General features: G+C 37.5%; 1 protein-coding gene across 3 annotated transcripts in view; it reads left to right on the top strand.

Annotated features, from left to right (window-relative positions):
* Positions 1-22720, top strand: part of ATRNL1 (attractin like 1) — a 433015-nt gene that overhangs the window by 367159 nt on the left and 43136 nt on the right. For all 3 annotated transcript variants that reach the window (XM_077182833.1, XM_077182835.1, XM_054637523.2), the window contains one exon: positions 14196-14310. In XM_077182833.1, the coding sequence (XP_077038948.1) occupies positions 14196-14310 (115 nt within the window). The remainder of the gene's footprint in view (positions 1-14195; positions 14311-22720) is intronic.

Genomic DNA, 22720 nt, shown 5'->3' with positions numbered 1-22720 from the left:
AATGCAGGTAATACCTGTAATTTATAGTAAGGTACTGGAGAGAAGAGGGAAGGATGAGAAATAGATATGATGGCAGGACTGGAAGTGCCTCAGAGTAGCTGTAATCCCTTCCATGTGATTGAGTGGCACCCTTGATGTGCTTCTGTGTGGTAAAAATGAATAATGCCTCCTGACACACGTCAGTGAGTTATCTGCTTGTAAGAACAGAGAAGATGGTTTCCTTTTGTACTAGAAATTGCTCCTAAGCATGGACAATAACAGTGTCTGTCTCTGTCACAGCTGTGAGCATCCCATAAGAAAAGAGCTACAGGGTGTGCATCAAGTCTTTGTGAGCAGATGTGGTCCTTAACAGCATGCTTGGAATGGGATGGATATAAATATAGAGTGCTTTAGGTGTATAATGCCAAATATGTTCTAAGAAAAAAGGATAGCCTTATTGCACATGAAGTATCCACGTGCTCCCTAGGAGGTTGTGAGAGACCAGATTTATTAGGGTGCTTGGTTACCCTTCTTGAAGCTGGTGAGAAACTCCTGTGATCACTGCAGAGTGCACCAAGTGCTACAGTGTAAAGTCAGGGAGATGTGAGCTTTGAAAACAGTCTTAAAGGAGACTGATATTGATTAAAAAATTAAAAATATGAAAGAATTTTCTAGTGACCATTGGTGTTCTGGAAGACCAAGATCTTGGGAAATGCAAAGAATAATGTGCCTTTCTTTCTGGAGGGGAAAAAAAACACCTATTTTTTATCTGCAGAAGTAATTTTATTTTTAAAGACTGGCTCTCCTGACTTTCATCATAGGAAATGTATGGTCTTCTCTGTCCTGGCTTCTTACAGCTCTGGAATACACAACTCTTAGTGCTGCTAAAGCACCTGACACCTCCTGGGAACAACAGACACCTGCAATTTTTAAAGCTTTCTCATAATAACAATGACTCAATTAGAGAGAATCCAGTGATCTGCAATCTAGACTGTGAGTCACTTGTCTTTTTCCAATTACTTTCTGTATACTGAGAGGAGTCAAATATTTACAGCAGAGCTGAGAGGTAGCAGGAAGCCCTCACCAGCTTTTCCTACCTCACAAGAAATGCCTGAGCCCTGTTATTGAGCAAGGGTTTGTTTACAGATGGTTAATTAGGGACCTAACTGAATCTTTTAGAAGGACAGATGCAAGCTGATTAACATCTATATCATCTACATGAGTAGCCTTTAATAAGAAGGCTCTTACAAGAAAAAATAAAATGATATATCCAATTAAAATCTTCAGCTTGCTCAGCAGTTCACAGAAAATTAGGAAACTCTAATGAACAAAACCAGGCAAGCTGGAGAAAAATTATAACTATACAAAGAGGCCTTTCATGTGAACATAAAAAAATGTTTTAAATATATAGAGAAAATATAAAAATAAACCTCAATATTAGAAAGATTGAATGGGTGAAATGTTAATGATGCAAATTACGTCTGTCATTATGTGTATGTTCAGATACTTCTCATCACTAAAGATTGCCCAAAGATAAATTTTTTTAATGTAGAAAAATACTAATCTATGTTTTAAATTACATTACTTATGGTAAATTCATAGAAGTTTGAATAAGGACAAAACCAATTGGAATGTGAAGGGCAAAGATTGCTTGAGCAAAGACTGTTAGCTGATAAACAGACCAAAAAAGATAGTGTTTGGAATTGCAAATTTCTACACTAGGTGATTCTGCAAAAACAAGGACTTTACAACAATCAGAACTGGAAGTCATCCAGAAATGTCACAGCAGAAAATCAGGGACAAGGAAACTGGAGGGAGTAGAAACCATTCTGGCAATTTATGATCAAAGAGGCCTAAAAGACGTCTATTAAATTCTTAAATGTATTGATGGCTCTAGAACCTTTTAGTGCAACTCATTTCAATAGACATTTGGGAAATTATGAGAAATTGCTGTGTCTGGGACTGGGGAGGTTTTCAAGAAGATTTTTCATTCAAGGTATTGATGTAGCTTTTATTATGCTTAAATTTTTCCTCCAACATCGTGTCCCGGAGATTTCTGAGAGCATACTAAGAAATGGCAGTTTGTGTGTGTAGGTAGCCTACCTGCACATAGGTACAGTTCCATGTGCTGGGGGAAGGTCACCTTAAGTCAATGTGGCCTTAAATGGAGCTGACTCAAGCTGGGGAGTAGGAGGCAGTTGGATTTCTTGCATGGCTGTTGTGGCCCCTTGAGTGCCCCCATCCAGAGGATTTGGCTTTGGCCACATTAGGCCCAGCCATCCATAATTCCTCCTCCGTGGAGAAAGCACACCCTACTTCACAGACAGGAAATCTTTTAAGATGTTCTGGGTATCCAAAGAGAGCTTCTGTGTTCTCTGGACCCTTAACCTTCCTGTAACCACAGCACTGAGCTGCAGCACTCTCCTCTCTGGGCATTGGTCCACCAGGACATGTGCCATGACTTTATTGCATTCTCTGTATTCTGTCCCACACAGTCACTTCCAAATTGTAACTCTATCTTCATAAAACATGCCTGCTTTTCTCTGTGACCTTTTTCCAGAGTGTCTTATGCCACACATTTCTCACGCTTAAAATCTTTTATAAATATTTTTAATTTTATTATTATCTTCAGCACACTATTGCAAGAGAACAAATCACCACAACTAAAACTCTTTAGCTAGCTCTTTAGTTGTACTCTTTTGCTTAATGCTTTCCTGCTCTGCTGTGTTATAATAGATGCCAGTGGCACACCAAGTCCCATAGTTCTGTATATTCTTATGGAAATCTAATTGTGCTCTGATTGCATCGCTGTATTTTAAAACCGATTTGTTTTACAATAATGAAAAGCAGGAATCCTTAATGTTACCTGAGTCAAGGCCAAGTTTTAAATTAAATTGTAAGCTCTGGATGGAACTGGTATTAGGGGAAAAATGTAATTGTCACACATCTCAAAGATAACTGAGAAGTTTCTGAAAGATTTGGGTAAAATTGTCCTATTTGAACCGAAAAAGTGCATAAAAAGTTAAAGTAGACTGTGAGCACATGGCAGTCAGTTGAGGATGAAATTGGCTTTGTAATTTTAGTTGTAATAATCAGAAGTTGTGACCACACCTGTCTCTAATTTTCATAACCTATACTTTGAAATTATTAGTATAATTTTATCCTTTATAAGGACTTCTCTGTAAAAGGACACAGGAAGGCCTCAGACAAAGAATATTCCCGGTGTTCACATGGTACATTCATTCTGTAACAAAATTGCTTTTTATTTCCTTGCTTAGCCTTCAGTACAGTTTTCCTTTCCCTGTGTTATAAGAAGCCAGCTGCCACTCCTTAACCTCTGCAGTTTGCCCTGTTCCCCATCTCTGGTTGCTGGATTGTAGCAAGGTAGATACAATACATAAAATACCAAGCACAGGTACAGGCTTCACCTGCCCCTTCCCCCAGGCCATGGTGCTTCCAGGTCACCCTGCAGTGACATCTGTGCCCCCTCCCTGGGGATGCACTCAGAGCCAGGGATCCTGCAGTGCTGGAGCCCCACTGCCTCACTGGAACTGGGCTCCAAAATTTCGCTTTTCCAGTGAATCGCAACAATTGGCAAAGAGAGCAGCAGGTCTGAGGCTCATGGTTGTGGCATGACAGGCCACTGAGAGATGCCTTCTGGGTGACTCATGGGCTTCACAAAGTCTACTAAGAATGAAGAATGGTTTAATTGCTAAAGAGGCTGGGGCTGGCATTTAGTAACCACTGCTGGTTTTGTGCTGCTGATCTAACCACAGGAATTAGCAGTGGGTTCCTGTTTTTCACCATTGCTGAACAGGGAAACACTGATTTGAGTGGCTGCCCACAGGAGGGGGGAAATGAAAGAGACAGGAGTTTAGTGCTGAATGGGTACAGTGTGTGTCATTTTATGGATGGCTGGTACTGTGATACAGTCTCTTCTTAGACCTACAGAAACCCTGTCTTGTGGTTACTACTGAAAGCAAATAACCAGAAAGAAAATGTGCACAGTTGAAAACTTACCGTGGGATGCAGCCTTAATGCAGAGCATTGTAGTTACAGCCCAGGGTAATAAAGAAGTGTTTGTTTGGAATATTTTACAAAGCTTGGTTTCCATAGTAACAATCATCATGAAAACTTTCCGCTTCAGAAATAACATCTGCTTGGTGACTGATCTCAAATCTCAACCCTTGCTGAAGTAAATAAGTTCCTGCTCCTCCTGCTTCTTGTTAACCAGTGGCATTTGATACAGAGCATTATTTTCATAGGACTGGGAATGGTATTGGGAAGGGGGAAGAGGAATCAGAAAATAATGGTAAAATGTGTTATCTGCCTCTTTATACTTTAGTCACCGCTAAAATAAATCAGAGTTTACATAGAGACCAAAAGTAAATGTGTTATTCTGTTGACTGATGTACAGGACAAACATTTCTCTGCTTTAGTCTTGTCAGTGATTTCAACTTCATGCATAAACTAGGGGAAGAGAAATCATTTGGTTAGATATGAAAAATCTATGGGCAGAGTACAAACCTTAACAAATGCAAGGCTCTGAAGGAAATTCCAATGAAAAGTTCACAAATTTGTGAATTTTCGAGGAAACTTTCAAAAAGGTGGTCAGTCTGCTGTGAAAATGATATTTCTTTTGAAGATAAGATGCTAAAATCATCATCACTGCTGCTAAATTTTGCAGTGTCAAATTTAAAGTGACAACATTTTCTGAAGCAAAATAAATACTTTCATGCAAAAAGGATTGGGACTACAGAATTTAATGTGAACCACAATTTTTGGTGGTGGTGACTGAGCACCACCTTAATGTAATGAAGAGAATAATAAATATATGACATAATTAGCAGTGCTGCTGGGCCATGGGAAATATGACTGGAGCAGAAGGGTGAGTTGAGCTGGGCTATATTTCCCTAGCACTCATTTTCAGTTAGCAATGCCCAAGTGCGTAAGCAAGCTTGGAATATGGTAACAAAAAAACCCCAAACAAAGTAACAAAAAGCCAAGAAAGAAAACCCCAAAAAACAAACCAATCAACAAAACAAAACCAAAAACAATCCAAAAAACCCCCCACAAAACCCCCCAAAAAAGATCCACTTACTTTCCATGTAAATAGGATTCAGCAAATACTTTATACTGTAGATCTGTACCGAATTACTAAAAAATTACACAGGTTTTGTAATATTTTAAAGGAGCAGTCTTTTTCTTTTTTTTTTTAATAATAAAAAAATCTGTCTCTTTAAGAAAAAAGTATTCCATCAGATATGTTGAGCTAACATGAGTAACAAGAATAAATAGTTTCATTCATGCAAGTAATCGTGTTTGCTTTAATGCAAAGTTTCTCAAAGCACTAATTCTCATGTGTCTAATTATTCTCATGTCAGATTAGATCCTGTAGCTTCCATTTTTTGGTGCATTTTTAGTGATATTCTGAATATGAGCACAGTGAGTACTAACAATCTTGATGGGGAGCATCTTAGTAAGCAACATTAAGTGATAATACTTGAGCTTGAGTTATTTGCAGGATTTTCAAGGACAGTATTAATAAATGAATAACATAGTGTCAGATTTGCAGCTGGTGTAAATCAAAATAGTTCTGCTGCTACTTGTGCTGTGCTGATTTAAGCAGCTGATATTTCAGATTTGAATTAATTCATAAGATTAGAGTGAAAAACTACTCAATTATGTTTTCAAATTGGTGAATGGTCAGAGCAGGTGATGGAGGTCCTCAAGAGAGGAAAGTGAGACACATCTTGCAACACCTTAGACAAGGTCTGGTTTGAGCTTTCACACTCCTGCCAACCTTCCCTCTCCCTTTTCCCCTGCTGGCAGCAGCCACTGCCAAGGCAGTTTAACACATGCTGCTGCTACCACCATATAACACAGCAAAACCAGGCTCCCTTTTGCTGCCATCTCATTCCTTTTCCTTGGATAACAGAAATCTTTTATTTCTCGTTGCTCTCCAGCTGCCAGAGCGGCTGCGATCAGATCCACAATGTCCACGTGCAGTCACTGGGATGAAAACTTCCATAGACTTTCAAATCTTAAATAGGGATCATTTGTTTCAGAATGGTTTTGGCTCTGGTGTACACACTTTACAGCTGTCCTTGGGCCATGGCAAGGACAATGAAAAGAAAAACTACGTCACGCTTTCAGATGTTTGCTCGTGTCCTCCCTACATTCCCTAGTCTGTGATCTGTGTAAGTTGTCATGATTGAAAGTAATTTGTTATTCTGATGCCATTAACATTTTTTTCCTGCATTAAGAATATTGCCAGGTTTGCACTTTAATCCCTTCTGCTGACAGCTAGTTTTCACAATGTCTTGATTTAGTTCTCTTTTTTATTATTACGATTCCAGGTAGAAATGTTTTAATTTATCATTCACTAGGCATCCTGCATGTGGCCAGGAGGTTAAAATAGAACTTGAAAAGGCATTGCTGAGGAAAAGTTCACTAACACTGTATTTTGGATGACATACAGGGTACTATATTTTTCTTTCCAATTTTGCAAGAAATGCAAAATACAGCATAATCCTTTTAGGACATTTGCCTTCCCTAACCCTCACGTCTGGCATTGATCTCCTAAATGATGATCAAACCTTATCTTTTATGACTCTGGGGTGATGCAGAGCTACAGGAATAAGATCTCTGCAATCACAAAAGATAACTGTTAGTCAGAGCTTCTGCCTTCTGTCTGAGTTTCACTGTCACAATGACAGATTGAAACTTTATAATTCCCCCTCTGAGCAAAGGGCTGCCCTTCTGAGCTCCTCATGGACATTTCAAAAGCCTGCAGCTGGTTCAGTTTGCTTGTTCCTAGAGAAAGAAACCTGTGCTGTGCTCACACTTAGCCCTCCCTATTACCACAGCCACACTGTCAGCCTGCAAGTGAGGCAGAGTTTAAATTGTGCCTTGTACTTTATCTTTCCCAACCCTGGAAAGTTAGTAGTGGCTCTGAGGGGACCATGCCCTCTTTTACAGGCAGTCTAGGGTAATATTAACCCATTGTGACATATGGGAGTGACTCTCTGCTCTTAAGTGATCAGCCCCAGCTCAAGCAGTGATGGACTGTCAGTTATTCATCCCCAGGGAAATGAGTTTTCATAGGTAAGTCTTTAAGGCTGAATTGTAAAGGAATAATAGAATTCTCTGCTTCTCATTTCTAATCCTTGGAGATCCAGCAGATATGCCCATCTGGGAAACAAATGCCCATTAGCATCACTTCACTGCACAGCACCACTTTGACTTACAGGATGGCAGTCAGAAGAATTTACAGGAAGGTACCTGGGGATGCATGATTCCTGGTATATGCCACAGACACAGAGTCTCAGGTGCTTTTCCCAACAGGATCTACCTGGATGCTGCCAAGATAAATTTCTTTTCACAAACTGGACGCTGTCACTGCCAGCCTTTAATCAGACTCATAGAACTTAATAGGGGAATATTCTGGAAGCTCTAGGGAATATCTCTGGCAGTAATCCAGTCCAACTACTACACACCATCCGCTCTAAGTTATGTTCAATATTTTCCATATTAACCTGGAATTACCCTCATTAATGGGCAAGATGTAATAGTAAAGTAAAACCAAGTTTATTTAATAGTATGAAGACACAGGGAACTGCATACAGAGGCACATGGATAAAGAAATACAATCAGTGTTCCTTGCAGCCACCCGTGACAAGCAAGAAAATTCCAGGATGGTGCACACTGATGGCACAGTTCAGGAAAAGCAAGCTCTAGGCAGTAGGACAAAAACTGAATAGCAAACCTGATAAGGAGCTCTTTCTGGAAACCCCACTGAAAATAAATGTATCTGCAGGTGTTTCTCATAGCTTGGTCTTAGTAAATCAGTTTTTATCAGAATGTCAATTCATAATTCTCTTGCTAATGAAATGCCACATGACATATTATTAGGTTTTGAAATGAGGTCCTTTACTAGATTAACTGAGAGTAACTTTGTTGCAAAGAAGCATAGTTCTTATATTAAAAATATGACTCTTCTGAGCATAAACACTTAAAGACTAATATATAAATTTCAGATCAGTACAGAGCTAACAACCATATTCTACTCAGAAAAGACTTCATGAAAGAATGCAGTCTATCATTGTTAGAGCTGAGACAGAGAAGCAAGACAATAAATTGAAGGATAACAATGCAGTTTGTGCACTGGGGCCATAATAACAGCTTGGTAATCATAATGTATTCTATTTATTGTTCATTTCCACTGCTTTTCTTATGGAAAATAATGTTCCAGTATAGTCTGATATTTCCATTTCTATTTTGAAACAAGGAAATTAGTGATTTGTGTTCTGCAAAAATAGTGGGGCAGAATTACAATGGAAAGATAATTTGCTGTTAAAAAAGCAATGAGAAATGTTAGTGTAATTTTGGTTGGGTTGCATTTAATTATCAATAAAGCTTTATTTGGCATGCTAGAAGTTTTCAGGTAAAACTTGTTCATTTTGAAGGTTTGGTAGGGTTGGTGGAGTCCTCCCAGTGAGTTGGTGAAGCTGGATGACTCAGTCACTCTGTCACAGATGCAAAGGTGGTTGCCTCAAGTCTCTTACAGTTTAGGTAGAAGAATTATGAGATACAACAAAAAGTTCACCAGCTTTTGCTGCTGTTGGTAATGTGGTTCTGTTCTTCCAATAGGTTAGTGGGACCTCATTAGCCAAAACTAGAAATCACTTAGCAATCCTCAGGCAAAAGAAGGTGCAGTGTAGAAACTCAGAGTGCTGAGGACACTTGGGCTCTGGGCCATTCTTGCAGGTTTAAATGAGGTGAAGCTTTCCACTCACTAATTGCAAGAGAGGAACTTTATGTGATGCATTAAATGAAAGAATGAAAGTCTTCAGTGGTGCTCAGAATTTCTGTAAAACCCTGGAGTCATATGAAGAACTGGTGTTTCCTCTACCAGCCACAGGCAATGTTCAGTGCCCCAGCCCTGTTTATTTATTCTGTCTCTCTGTTTTCCTGAAGTAGATTTCTCCCTTACACAAATGATGTTTTGTGAAAGCTTTTTTTTTCTTTTTTTGGTTGCACTATCATTAAAGCTCATTACTCATTGAATAAATCTGTGGAGAAAATTGTCAAAACTCGTGGGTGGGTGGGAAGCTCATACTCAAAAGTATGTTAATGAGCATTAGTTCATTAGTTCACCCAACACTTAGAATAGTAATGTGGTGTAGAACTGGCAGGCTACAGAACCAGCAGTGCTGATGGCAGCCTTTGTTCCTGGCTTTGTCTTAGCTCCAGCACTCTGGAAGTGTCAGGTTCTCCTTGGAGCAGCAGCAGGTGCTGTGAAAGTGGTGGGATTTTGCTGGGAGGAGCAGACAGTGCTGCTTCTTTCCTCTGATGTTACTGCTGGGTTTGATTCTCTTGGTAAATGACCATGGAGAGAATCAGGTGGAGGGAGGATGGAGGTTGTCTGCAGGGGGAGTCTGCCATCTCCTTCTCCTGGAAAGATAGCTGCATAAGGGACAGCTGGAGTCTCTTCAGGAAAATGGCCAAAAAAGCCCTAGCCAGGTGACATCAGTGGAATTCTGTGATTTTGAGAGGGTGAATTTTCTTTTTTTTTTTTTCTTAGCACTGCTGAGAAGTCTGCCTTTGCTGCACTGAAAATGGTCAGAACAGTCACAGCATTTGAGACTTCATCTTTAATTATAGGCCAGAGAATTTCACCTCAAAGATGCATTTAGTAAAAGCAGAACAGGGTAACCAGGGTTTGTCCTCTTACCATAAAAAACAGAGTTAATCTCTGATTTCAATTCTGTTTTAAAAGAAAGTGGCCACAACTACAATTTAAAAACCTAATTTGATAAGAATGTTTTGGGAACAGCTACTTTGATTAAGCTCTAAAGCCAGGGCAGGTGCAGGAATGACAGTGAATCCTGAGCAGGCGTTGAAGAGACCAAAATGTGCCTGGCAGGTAGAGACAACTTTCAAATCTTGGGAAACTTTTAATTCTAATAGTAAAGCTAACAGGTTCTTGAAGCTTTTGGATTTGCATGTAGACAACTTAATTTGACCAAAATCCAACCTGGGTACTCAAGTGCATTTTGGAATCTGAGACTTTTGTATCCCAAATAAATCATGTAATTCAGAAAATAACCAATGAATTTAGGAAAAGCACCAGAAGCTTAGAGCAAATGAAGATGTGAATACTTGTAATATAACAGTTTGAATTTTATGTTTCCTCCTTTTCTGCATCTCTTACCTCTTCAGAGGACACAATCTTTTTTTTTTTTTCCCCCATTTTTTCTCCTCTGAAGTCTTCCACATTAAGAATCCAGAAAAGTGGCTGTTTACATTCTGAGTCTGGTCCTAATCCTGTTGCAACAGCAGATTTGATTGTTTATTTGCCAAGGTATTTAGCTTAGTTTGTGTGGAATTCACCAGATTAATGCTGTTTTAATAATATGATTAAAAACTGAGTTTAAATTGGCATAAATAATTAATACAATAAGAAGTATGATTCAAGCTTTTTCTTAAGAACTGAAGTTTTATTTATAATGAATTCTTGTAAGTACTACCAAGACCATTTTAGTTAGGAAACATTACAGTGATTAATGCATAGCTGTTTGCATTTTAATACTTGATTTATATGTCAGATCTGTATTTGTGCACACTGTCAAACTTTATTCTGTTCTTGTCAAAATACTTATTGCTTCTGACAGGTGTAACATGCTCACATTAATCCTTAATTCCTTGATTCAATTTTCTAATTGCTTTTTTGGCATGAGTTTGCAGCCATTTAGTCTTATGTGAAGTATTTGTCTTATGGTATAATAATGCACTTTTAAAAATTGGATGCACCTAACTTAGACTGTTGCAGAAAATATATAGAGGGATATTACTTAGTACTGAAAATCAGAAGTTTTATAGCACATCTGAGAGGCACCACTTCCTGGAATACAGATAGACCAAAACTCTTTATACTTTCCATCTTCCTATGTTCACAATATTAAATATTTTCATAGATTCAGATCAGTGCTGAAGTTTCAGTGCATTTTGCCCAAGGAGATACCGAGCACTTAGAGCAGCTCCATGAACATTCCCTCAGTCATTGTCCTCCTGCTCTTCTCACCTCTTCAGGTTTTTCCTCTCTCATGTCATTGCTTGCCATTTTTGAGATCTCTTAGAATGTGAGATTGGACACTGGACAAGTTCACACAGCACCATTAAAATCCTCCTGCTCTCTGCTGCCCATCCCAACCACGAAGGGGACAAAATCCACTTCCCAGCTTCTCCTTGGTCTGCATCCCTAAAGCTGATCAACTCTTTTATTCCCAAACAGACAAAATAATGCAAGATTTGCAGAGGTTGTCAATGCTTAAAGAAATATACTCACCTCTTTTCCTGCTTTCTTTTATAAAGCATGAATATGGCATACACTGCCATATGGTTTTTTTGCCAGCAATGGTAATATTGTCATCTGTTGTGTGAAGGAAAATAAATTATTCAGCCCAAATCTATTTCTTATTGAAACAGATCCAAAAGGATCTTCCCACAGCTTGGTATTTCCTCATAAACTCACCAGGCAGCTGAACTTTGGCTTTTTAGGACTTTCAGGAAAATACTGGGAGAATGTAGAACCTTTTCTCTAATAAAAATCTAGGAACCTGTGAAGATGACTCCTGATACTTATTTTCTGTGAATAAATGCATGAATACACAGTTAAATTGTGGATAAAACTTTTTTTTTTGTTACCTGATTTATTCCCTACCCCCTCCACTTATTTCTTCTTTCTATATGCTCTGGGTTACTCTTCTTTTTTCCCTATCAATATTAATAATATATGCTCTTTTAATCCTTTATAGTTCTGGGCCACTTTCTTTTTCACCTTCCCAGCTGACATGCCTCTTTCTGTCATAGTGTGTGTATAAAAAGGGACGATAGGAGTAAAAGTTTATCAAAGAAGTGTTTGTTTATTATGTCTTCCACTGATAAACTTTTATTAATCTGTGATTGTCATTTGAGGTTTTGACAAAAAATATAAGTCACTTTCTGTACAAGGGGGGAAAAAAAAGATAATTCTAGCTAGTAAATCATGGTAGCTTAGTGCTTTGGGCAAACAAACATGTACCTTATCTCCTCCAAAAAACCCGTGGAAAATGCATGATAAATGGCACATTTCAGAGAACATGTTATGTCCCTGTGAAATAACTTTGATTCATGGTTATGTATTTATCTTTAAACAACTGACAAACCTTAGGCTATCTAAATTATTATCATTTGCTCTATGCTACTGTGTTATTTTGCTAGGGAACCTGAATGATGTGAAGTTAAGATAAGACATCTTGCTTCTGCAGTCTTAATTTTTTTATAAAGAAAAAAAAGCACAAAATTCTTACTGTATTTTATTTCTGGATGAAGTCCTTTGAAAGAGTATTTATCAGAAATCATTTCCTCCAATTGTGTTTTGAAGAGCATTAGTATAAACTTCAAACAGAGAAGGATGGGGCCTGTTGATCAAAGGGTTCATATTATACAGCAAAAGAAAATATCATCATGTGGATTTATAAGAAAGTAATCACCAAATTAAAAGTCATAGCAGTGAATTTGTTCTACTCAGTTGTGTGTCTGCATAAAGTTTTCTGAATTACATTTTACAATGAAGATTTCATTTCCTTTGTGTTTTCAAATATTTGTTTGATTTGCTGTTGTGACAAGTCAGGAATGTTGACTTAAAGGCTCTATTGCTTGCATTAGTAACACCAGCTGGAGCTTTTGGGGTTTTCATTTTCTGTTTTATCATTTGGTAAAGGTTTTGGTGAATGTAAGTTGTCATTCCCGATGACATGGCATTTTTAAATTAAGTTCTTTAATGGTGTAGCTTTAAAAGAATCTACAGAAATGCCTTTTAAATATGACCATGAAGTAAAAAAAAAAAAAAAAGTATAGTTACCTTTTTTTTCACTGAGCAGTAATAAATGTTGGTTACTTGGAGGTAGAAAAATAGAGAATTATTATTGCTTTACATGATGGAAGTGCCTTTGTTTTCCTTATATCAAGTACTTTGCAGTGTATTTAACTTGACTAAACTATCATTTTTTTCTTAGAATACTGGAATCAGTTGACATTTATGTATACATTGCATTTTTTATGTAAATAGAAAGTTTTCTGGCTTTGAATTTTGAATCCAAATGTTGAATTCATATTTTGCCTTGGAACATGACAGACATTTAGAAAATTTGCAAACAGAAAAAGAAAGAAATGATTATGCTGATTTTGACCTAATGTTTTTAGGAATATCTTTAGTGCTTGACTAAATGTTTAAGCTCTCAGAAGTGAAATGCCTATCTCTGAGTGAACACAAAGCTTGGGAACATGGAAATGTGGATACATTGTACATTTTCATCTTAAAAACTTACTATTCTATGCCTTTGTGGACGGCTTTGCTTTGTTTTCCCAACTCCTACTGTCCTTGGTAAATCAAGAACAATTAGTTAGCAACCATTTAGTTGAAAGCTAGCTGCAAATTTAATTATCTATATAGTTAATGAGAGTTTGGTAACAGCACAAACCCCCTGCCATCAACACCACTGCTGTCATAGATTACAGAAGAGAAAGCAGGGTGATTGTCACACAGGCAACATTTTCAGATGGTTTCTGAGCATATATAAATATAGTTGCACTGCACCTATCTTTTGCATATGCAAAAAGAATCAGGAAGGTTCTGCCTTGAAGAAATCATTTCCTTAGCAGGACAGGCAAAGAGAAGGCAGAATTCCTGGTCTGGGGCTCTCAAGAGGGATTGAGTGCCTTTAGCTATTGGTATATAGTGTATATTTGCACTCATTTTATGGTTTTGGCATTAGGCAGACTAGGTGATGGATGCTGTTGAAGCAGAATTCTTTCACATGGATACTTCTTAATAGAGATGGGGAAGTGGGCTACTCTCAGATACCGATGTATATATCAAAAGGTTTTGCTGTTTCCTAAGCTTTAATTTGATATCACTACATTTAGCAGACTATAAAATTCAGTAAAATTTTGCTGTCCTTCTGATGCTTTATTTTTTGTTTGGTTAGATCTGCAGCGTGGGCTGTCAGAACCCATTTTTAAGTCAATTAACATGGTTCAGACAATCTGTGGGAATGCAACGGAAAAAATATCTTCCCACTGTTACACTGTTCATTAAAAAACCCTAAAGGTGCATGAGTGAAAATGGAATGGAGATCTCAAAGGTTAACCTGGGTGTTTTCCTTCTCCAGGGTGCTCCTAAGCCGATTGCCATCGAGCCGTGCTCAGGAAACAGAGCCGCCGTCCTGACGGTGTTTTTGTGCCTGCCCAGGGGACCATCAGGGGTTCCTCCACCTGGGCAGTCAGGTAAGGCTGCTGGGGGGCCTGTTGTGTCTGTCTCCTCCTACACTCTCTGCCTGGGCAAAATCACCCTCACAGATCCAAAATAATGGCACAGCAGATGGACACAAGGAGCTGCTTGGTCAAGCCGATGTTAAGTTTAGCCCCAACTTCATTTTTCATGGGAATTTGGTGTCGTGTCCAAATAAAAAGCCCAGTGATTAAGCCAGCCACATTTCATTAGGACTTCCTGAAGCAGTACTTGTGCATGTCAATATGCTTCAACATTGTCTCTCAGGGAAAAAAAATTCATATGCAGCCACTTCCATGGTTTCAGTTCAAGCTGCTGTAAATGAGGCTGTACAGGGAATACCAGTGAGTATTTTCACTTCAGGCTAAAATTTAGTGCAGTCTAGTTTACACCATAAATCCCAACACTTTGCTGGCTGGGACTCAATTAAAATACTACTATTTCCCAGAATGCCTGTCAGATAAAAACTGGAATTGTGTGAGTGAATGCTTCTATAGGGAGGTGTTCACTTAGGAAGTGATCCCAGCTCATTTTAAAGTAGCACTTGCATTATCTGGAAGCACTTCTTGTGGTGACCTACCTTCACTGCTAGATTATTGTACAAAAACATTCTCATAAAATACTTCCCAAACAGGAGATACCTACCTGCACCTTTAAAATTCTTTGAATAACTGCCTACAGTGATGTGACACAAAAGAGCCATGACAAGAAAGTGTGGCCAGTAATGTGACACTGCACATGTGAGCAGTTTACTCATTCAGACTTCACTGCAGCTGCAGCCAAGATGAACACCTTTGTAAGAAATAGTAGACTGCATGGTATGTGCCCGAAATGCAGGAATAAACCAGAAAATATGCTTTCAGGCTAACTTTTATCATTAAGAGCCAGAAAAGATATCCTTTTAACCTTCAAAAATCCATTTAAGAGATTAAAAAGTATTGAGTAATGATGAGGGCAAACTCAGTTGACTTATGTTGGAAATAAGCTCAGCTGGGTGTTCTTCCTTTGGCCTGATCACTATCTGTTATTTATTTGGGAGTTTTAGTTCATTTTTTGAGGGTGAGGGGTGTTAAATTTTTTCCCTCTGAGTTCTGAGATGAGGACTTAGTTCTTAAAATGCTGTTTATGGCTTGGAATATCATTTTTGGAAGTGCTATGAAAATAAAAGTGTTACTGATGCTTTGTCAAATCCATTTCCTGGAAGAAATATATAAATGTAAGTGCTCTGAAGAGAGCAATGAGAGAGTAAGGATGTTTAGCTTATTCCCTGCTCATGTTTCAAGGAAATGAAAAAGAAATGAAGGTGTTTATAGTCTTGCAACAAGAAAAAACATTATGAAAGGAAATTAAAAGTAATTGTTGAAATTGAAGCTTAAAATGTTTTTGGAGGGACTATTTTTGTTGTTTTCAAATTTACCTATGATGTGCATCTTGACAGTAAAAATGTATTCGTTTAGGTTTTTATAATCAGCTTCTATTTACCATATAAAGAACTCTTTGAAAAGTAATTGCTGATCTTTGCTGTGTGTAAATCATGGAAGGTATGGGTGTTTAGAAACAGGACCTGGGTTCAACAACGCACCAGTTGTGTCACTCTGCACGTTTCTCAACCTGTGAAAGAATGCACCTCTTTTTAAACATGTTTTATCCTCCTGTTATGTTCTGTCTTCTCATTGCTTTACCCTCCACTAGCTGTGTAGGCATATATTTGGAATGCTGTTCTTCCATGTGCTATTATGGTACCTGTCAGCCACTTAGTGTTTCAAAATACGTAAATTATTTAGTCCAACAACTTTCACTTTGTTTGGGGTCAAAAGCAAATAGAAATGCTTGAGGTGTTCAGCCAGTAGAGTGTATCAGATTACGTGGCTATGTACATTTTTTCTTGTGTATGGTGAGTTTTGGTGCTCATGGATTGCTCTCTGTAGCCATGCCTGGGCTGGGCAGGAGCTATTATGCGAGTTTGTTGGCATGGCTGTAGTTCTGCTCACTCCATTGCTGTCCTGAAGCACCCTGGGCTGCCTGGGAGCAGATGCTGTGAACACTGCCAAGTTTTTGGAAATGATGTGGAAACTTTGGGCAACACACACGTTCTCTATGCAGTTGGCTTCCCTTATGACCTAAGTTAGACAAAACCAATGATATGGAGGTGGAAGTCGTGTGTTCAGTAATTATGTCTTGCCAAGTAATATTAGAATCCTCTATTACTCGCACACAGCCATTTTCCAGCTCGTTGGGATCGTTCTAGGGTAGAAATGACAGTGGGTCAAGCACCTTTGTTTAAATCATACCTCAAGGATGCTCATTCCCAGTTCACATTGGGAGAATGTGACATTTGTTCCTTCTGTGCATACATCCCAAACATAAGAAGGGAATGCCTGTATTTTTATTGTCCTGCATTTTCTCCAAAACTGAGGAAGAAAATTCTTTACATAAATAACTAATCTATGCCCCACTGGAGCTCTTAGGTGTATACATAACTTTTTAAGCTCTGATTTTGAGTTTTCTTTTCTGAGTTTTACATTAACAAATATTTTGTTGAAAAATGTCTCTGAATGTTCAAAAAAAAAAAGAAAAGACAAAAACAAAACAAAAAAACCAACCCAACAAACCAAAGAATAAACTAAACCCTAATGTAAAGGTTACTCTTTGTGCAGCATATGTTCTATACTTCACCTTTACCAGCAGCTGGAGAGAAAGTTGAAGCTACAGATGGTGGGCTTTGGCCAAAGGCTATGCATGGCAAAAACCTTCTCTAGGAGAGACCATATGTCCCAGTGCAGGTCTGTGTGTTCTCTGCTTCCTGCAGAAAATACTCACAACTTTACAGACTTTCAATAACATTGTTTAGCACTCAGGCCTAGTTCTGTAAGTTAAACAGTTAAACAACTTAAAATTAATCTGTTATTTAAAATAGATTTTATACAGATTGATCATGTAGACTCAGTCAAAATATTGATAAAAATGAATTTATTGCAAAAGAAAATAAACACTAGTCATTGTGATTCGTGTCCTAAAAAGAGATATTTTCAATGACCCACCTATTTTTAGAATTAAATATCCTGAAGATCTGGAAAGTCACAGAACATTGTCATCATGGTAGGTTAGGTGTTTCATAGCAGACCTTACATTTTCTTTTGGGTGCAAGCTAACAATTCAATTATACTTCTCTGAGATAACTGAAGTAATTGTTTTTAAGTGAAAGAAATTAGAGACAAAGTATAAATTAGAATGATCAATGCAAAACATTAAGTTAAATTTCTCAGTTTGGATTGACTGATAGAGCGTGTGCTTTCTTCATTCTTCAGTTATCTCATTCACTGCATTGTACCTGTGTAATGAAAACAAAATTAGAGGGTCCAAAAAATAGCAATTGTCTGTAGGGTTCACATGTCTATCAGTACAAATGCATCAGTGTAGTTCATATGTGACTTGCAAGTTTTATGATGCACTGGAAGCTTGAGATCATCTTTTATTGCTGTAGTGTCTGACCCCATGATTTAAATAGCTTAAACTCTTCTTAATATCAAAGCAGATCTAATAATGAGAGCAGCTGCTTTAGTTCTCTAGAAAGAACTAAATTATACATTGTAAAGAGGATTGAACAAAACAAGTTAGACCAGAAAAAAAGAGGATAATATACACCTTAATGCAGAAAAAAGTGCCTATGAATTATCACCAGTGGAAGGCCCAAAAATAATTCCTTCAAGGTCTTCATACAGCTCCGGTGATATATTGGGCAATACAGAAAGAATAGCTTGGTAATGTGATAAATTCTGTTAAAAGAACTGTGACCATGTCATCATTACTACTAAAACCAACTAAATCTCATGCTTTGAGGTATTGAGTTATTGTACAATAAGTTTATAAAACAATGCTTGCATCATTCTGGGATAAGGCCACTTTGTGCTGTAAAGCACGAAGAGAAATGAGAATATTAAACCATTTCAAAATAATTCAGAATCAAGGGGTGTAATTTCTGACTTATTTACAGGTTATTTGACTTTCACACAGCAGCACTTGCCTGTCTACCAAGAGGGTAAAAGTGATAGAACACCCAGTAGAGGAAATTCCCTATTGAGGCAGTGAGCTGAATGGTCTCTTCCTTAGTAGATCTTTTAACACCTCCATGGCTGTGACAGGATGAGGTGAATCTAACTTAAGCCATAAAATAACACTTGGAAATTGAATGGAAGCTGAAATGGAAGACTGTGTGCAATATTCCGTTGTTACAATACAAATTAGGATGGCAGGCCTCCAAACAGTGATGTCTGAAAGTTCCTGTCTGATATCCTTGACTCAAAACAGAATTTTGTGTAATTCTGGCCACACACACTAACTGTGGTGTTCAATCCTACTTAATCAGCAAGCTACAGTAGGATCACAGAATCAATAAAACTACCATGCCATCTGCCTTCCCTGTCCTCACCATCATAATGAATAATGGCTCATTAAGTGTTCTACAAGACAATTAGCTCTGGTTGAAAACAGTAACAAGGCTTTCCTGATTGTATTTATAATTTTCTCTGATTAAAATACAAAAAAACTAATGCATATCATAAGAGGCACATTAACATAAATATGAATTAACTAATAGTTTTTATAGAGTATTATATTTAATTATATTGCTCAATTTTTCTGACCCTTGGAAATAAAACCGTAGCTTATGGCTTTTCATTTGTAGAATGGCTTCATATGTGTACCTATCTCAGTATGCAGAACTGGTTGCAGACATACACTGGGGCATGTAAGTCTCATGAATTTCTACCTCCTAAAAACTCATTCCTTTGCACAGTCCTTTCATACTTGCAAAATAACCCAATAAAGTCAGTAGTGCTACAAGGATGAGTATAGATTTTTCTGTAGAAAAATATAAGTAAAAGTTGTAGCAGAAAATACACTGTCATTAAGACACACAGAGGAGGGTTGAATCTCTGCTTTATTGAAGAAAAACTGTAAATATTGAAAGGGGGGAGAAGAAAAGTGAGGGTAGACATAGAAACGGGAAGATATTCACAACTGATTATTTAGATTCCTAAACATCTGAAAAAGAAACCTAAAATTGGTATTGCAAAAGGAAAAATGGACTCTGAAAAGTGATAGATGTCTAGATCAGAATAAACATACTTCTGCATTCTGTTTTTTCCCAGATGGCCTATTAGGCCCTACAAAGTAAGGTCCTACTTTTTATTTAAGCAAACTTATTTCTGTGCATCATGCTGTTGTTTGCTCCATAGCAATCCACATCTCTAGATTGAATGTTGTCTCTCCTTTGTAATTTTGGAGACAGAACTTGGCTTGCTTTCATTGTTTGCTGTTTTATGGACATTGATTCACCAAAGTACATTTTATATTTGTAATCTAAAAGTACTGTTCAGATAGGGTAAAATGGCATGTAAACAGAGAAAAGATTATAAAAACATGAGCAAAAGTAACTACAACACCTCTAGAAGAGACACCTCCATCCATCATGAATAGCAAGATTTTTCAAATAATGAAATATCAAAACAAAAACATCTCAGTTCTCTTATTTCCTCTGAAGTCCCAACATACAACTGGAAATAAGTGAAACTATATATTACACAAAAATGGTGCAGATGTCTAGAACCTGTGTTAAAATACAGGGGTGAGTCAGACATTTTATTTATTATGCAAAGTTGCACAGTCATGTTCATTTGATCAGAAGCTCTAAAGATAAGCTGAAATATTATAAAAGACTCAGTGGGGAACAGAAATATTTGAGTTTCCTTTTACTCTTTAGATTGTGTGAAGACTGGATTTAATCTTTCTCTTTAATCTAAGGCACACCTAGAGCATTTTGTATAGAAATGTAGTTTTGGTAATTTGTTGAGGGATATTCCATATTAGTTACGAACATGATGCCAGTTAAATGCTCAAAAGAAAACAAAATAGAAAACATTAACATTGTGGGAGAAAATCAAAATAGTCTTTGTAAGAGTTTTAATGACTAGAACTCAAACTAAACTCCTAATTAGTATATTAAGCAGTATCTTCAACTTACTGGCAATGAGAGACTGTAAAATCTGGGGTTCTTTTCAGTTAGCTGGAGATGCTTAAGGAAATAGCTCTAAGACTTGATGTAAACTAAAATCATCTCTTCCCAAGATCATTTTACTGAAGGAGTTGCTTCCTTTTGAGCAGTAAGGCCTATTTTTGGAGTGACTATTTTCTGCCTAATTCCATCCTTCTGCACTGCATCAAATGAGGGAGCAGACTGTGTTTATAGTATTGACACTGTAAAAAGAACACAGTGGTAAGTGGCAGATGGTGCCAATGATTACTTAAAAAATATTGATGGCAATAGCAAAAACAAAGGAGATCATAAGACCTGCTAGCCACCACCACCCCTACTCCAGCCCAAAGCCAGAGCAGTTACTTCTGCAACGTGCAGGATAAAGTTTACTTGAAAACTACAGAGGTTCCTAGCACAGAAGGCTTTGTAAGTGATGAAGAATGAGGTATTGATTTTGTCTGCTCTTTTACAGAATTTTAGGTGGTTCTGTAATGAATTAGCTTTTACATCATTCTAGCCATACAAATTTGATTCCTTTAAATTCTGAAGAATATACTTGGAAAGGACATAAACATTTTAATATGAAGAACATGCAGTATAATGCTAGCAATGTGTCTTCCACACATCTTGGCAAAAGTAACTTATTGATTGGACAGTAAAACCTGCATGCTGTGGAGCCATCAGCTGAAAAAGGTAAAAAGATAAGAAAAAAAAGAGAAAGAGCAGGAGAATAGAGGAGGTGGAGATGGTTGTTTTACAACTTTATCACTGGATTTGCTGCCCTAGAGGGACTCAATAAAATGAGACATATTAATAAAAACTGTTAAGTACTGTGAACATTTCTTTGACAACCAGTTATTCATTTTTCAATCCAAAACTGTCACTGTTTCTTCAGAGTATTAGAAATACTTTTTTTCTTTTGGGGTTTTTGCAGTTTTAGTCAGATAAGGGGAACTCAAAGGATGTCTGAAGAGGCTGTAAAATTCTGAACACTGTGAAGTGTAAGTGCAGCCATGTCCATCTCTTCCCCTGTGTGGGGAGGTTGTCTGAGCTGTCGTCAGGTTGCATCCAGGTGACAATTTAGTGGTTTCCTCTCTCCTGTTGTCATGGGAATGCAGAAGCAATGATGAATGCTCATGATGCAAAGCTTCTGGCCACAAACAGATGCACTAGGATCCAAACCTTCTGATCAAAGGCTCTAACCTGGAAAGAAGCACCATCCTCAGCCATACCTGCCTGCTCACCATCAGCTGCAGTACTTGGGGCTCTGCTATTTTCATCCATCACCCACAGTGCTTTAACACAGCAATCAGATATTTTCTCCACCTTCATTTTGCCAAGGTAAATGAGGTCTGCTCTGAACCTGCTCTTCAGTCTTCTGAACACCTTTGTAGTGCTTTGTCCCAGTTTTAGCCTCAGCTCATCTCTTTTTACCTTGCATGACCAGGTTTGTACTCAAAGAGCCATGTGAAGGCCCATCTGGCATTGCCCTGTGGCATTAACATTTTGTTACTCTATTCCTTTTAACATTTACTTTTTAAAAACATTTTTCCCCCTTTCCAACTTGATATTTCTGCAGCCAACTTACTTTCTTCCTTGAACTGTAAACTCTTAGAGTATAAGTTTCTTTTTTTTTTCCAAAATACATGGCTTTGAATTTTCTTGTTCAATCTGAGTACATGTATATTCCTCAAGTTCTTGGGGTCATGCATCTGTTTCTGGATTATATTCTAAGCCTTCTCTGTATTGATGGTACATAGTGATGTTTGCCATGATTGAATTTAATTACATTAATGCCTAGCTCTTTAATGAACACAAAAATTAACAGTAAAAAGTATGACTCTTGTTTCCATGTTACACCTTCATCAGCCTTCTTTCTCTTCAAAACTATTTTTTCTCTCCTTCATGCCATTATTCACTCTCCATAACTCCTTTATCATAACCTTCTTTTTTGATAATTTATCTCTTGACAAATTTTCACATTATAAGATCTCAGAAATCTAGAAAATATTCTGCATACTCTTTCAAAGAAAATCATCTAACTTATTCTAGAAAACTATCAGGGGATTCTGGCACAATCTTTGATGAAATGTTGTTGCATTTTGACTTGATTTCCATTTACCTGCCTTTAATTATTTCTTCTGGCAAAGTACCTCATAGAGTCTGATTAATAGATCGGTAAATAACTGAATATATTTTTCCTTGAATCTAGACAATATTTAGTTTGAAAGAAACAGCAGTTACTGTTCTCAATTTGTATGCATCTGACATGACAGATTATTAAATTTCCCTGTTATCAGCCTTTGTTTTCTGGTATTCTTACAGAATTAGTGTTCTGATTACCCTAATGTCATTTCATAAAACTTCTGTTT

Source organism: Agelaius phoeniceus, chromosome 9 (genome assembly GCF_051311805.1).
Source record: "Agelaius phoeniceus isolate bAgePho1 chromosome 9, bAgePho1.hap1, whole genome shotgun sequence".
Taxonomy (NCBI): Eukaryota; Metazoa; Chordata; class Aves; order Passeriformes; family Icteridae; genus Agelaius; species Agelaius phoeniceus.
This window is presented reverse-complemented; position numbering and strand designations above follow the sequence as displayed.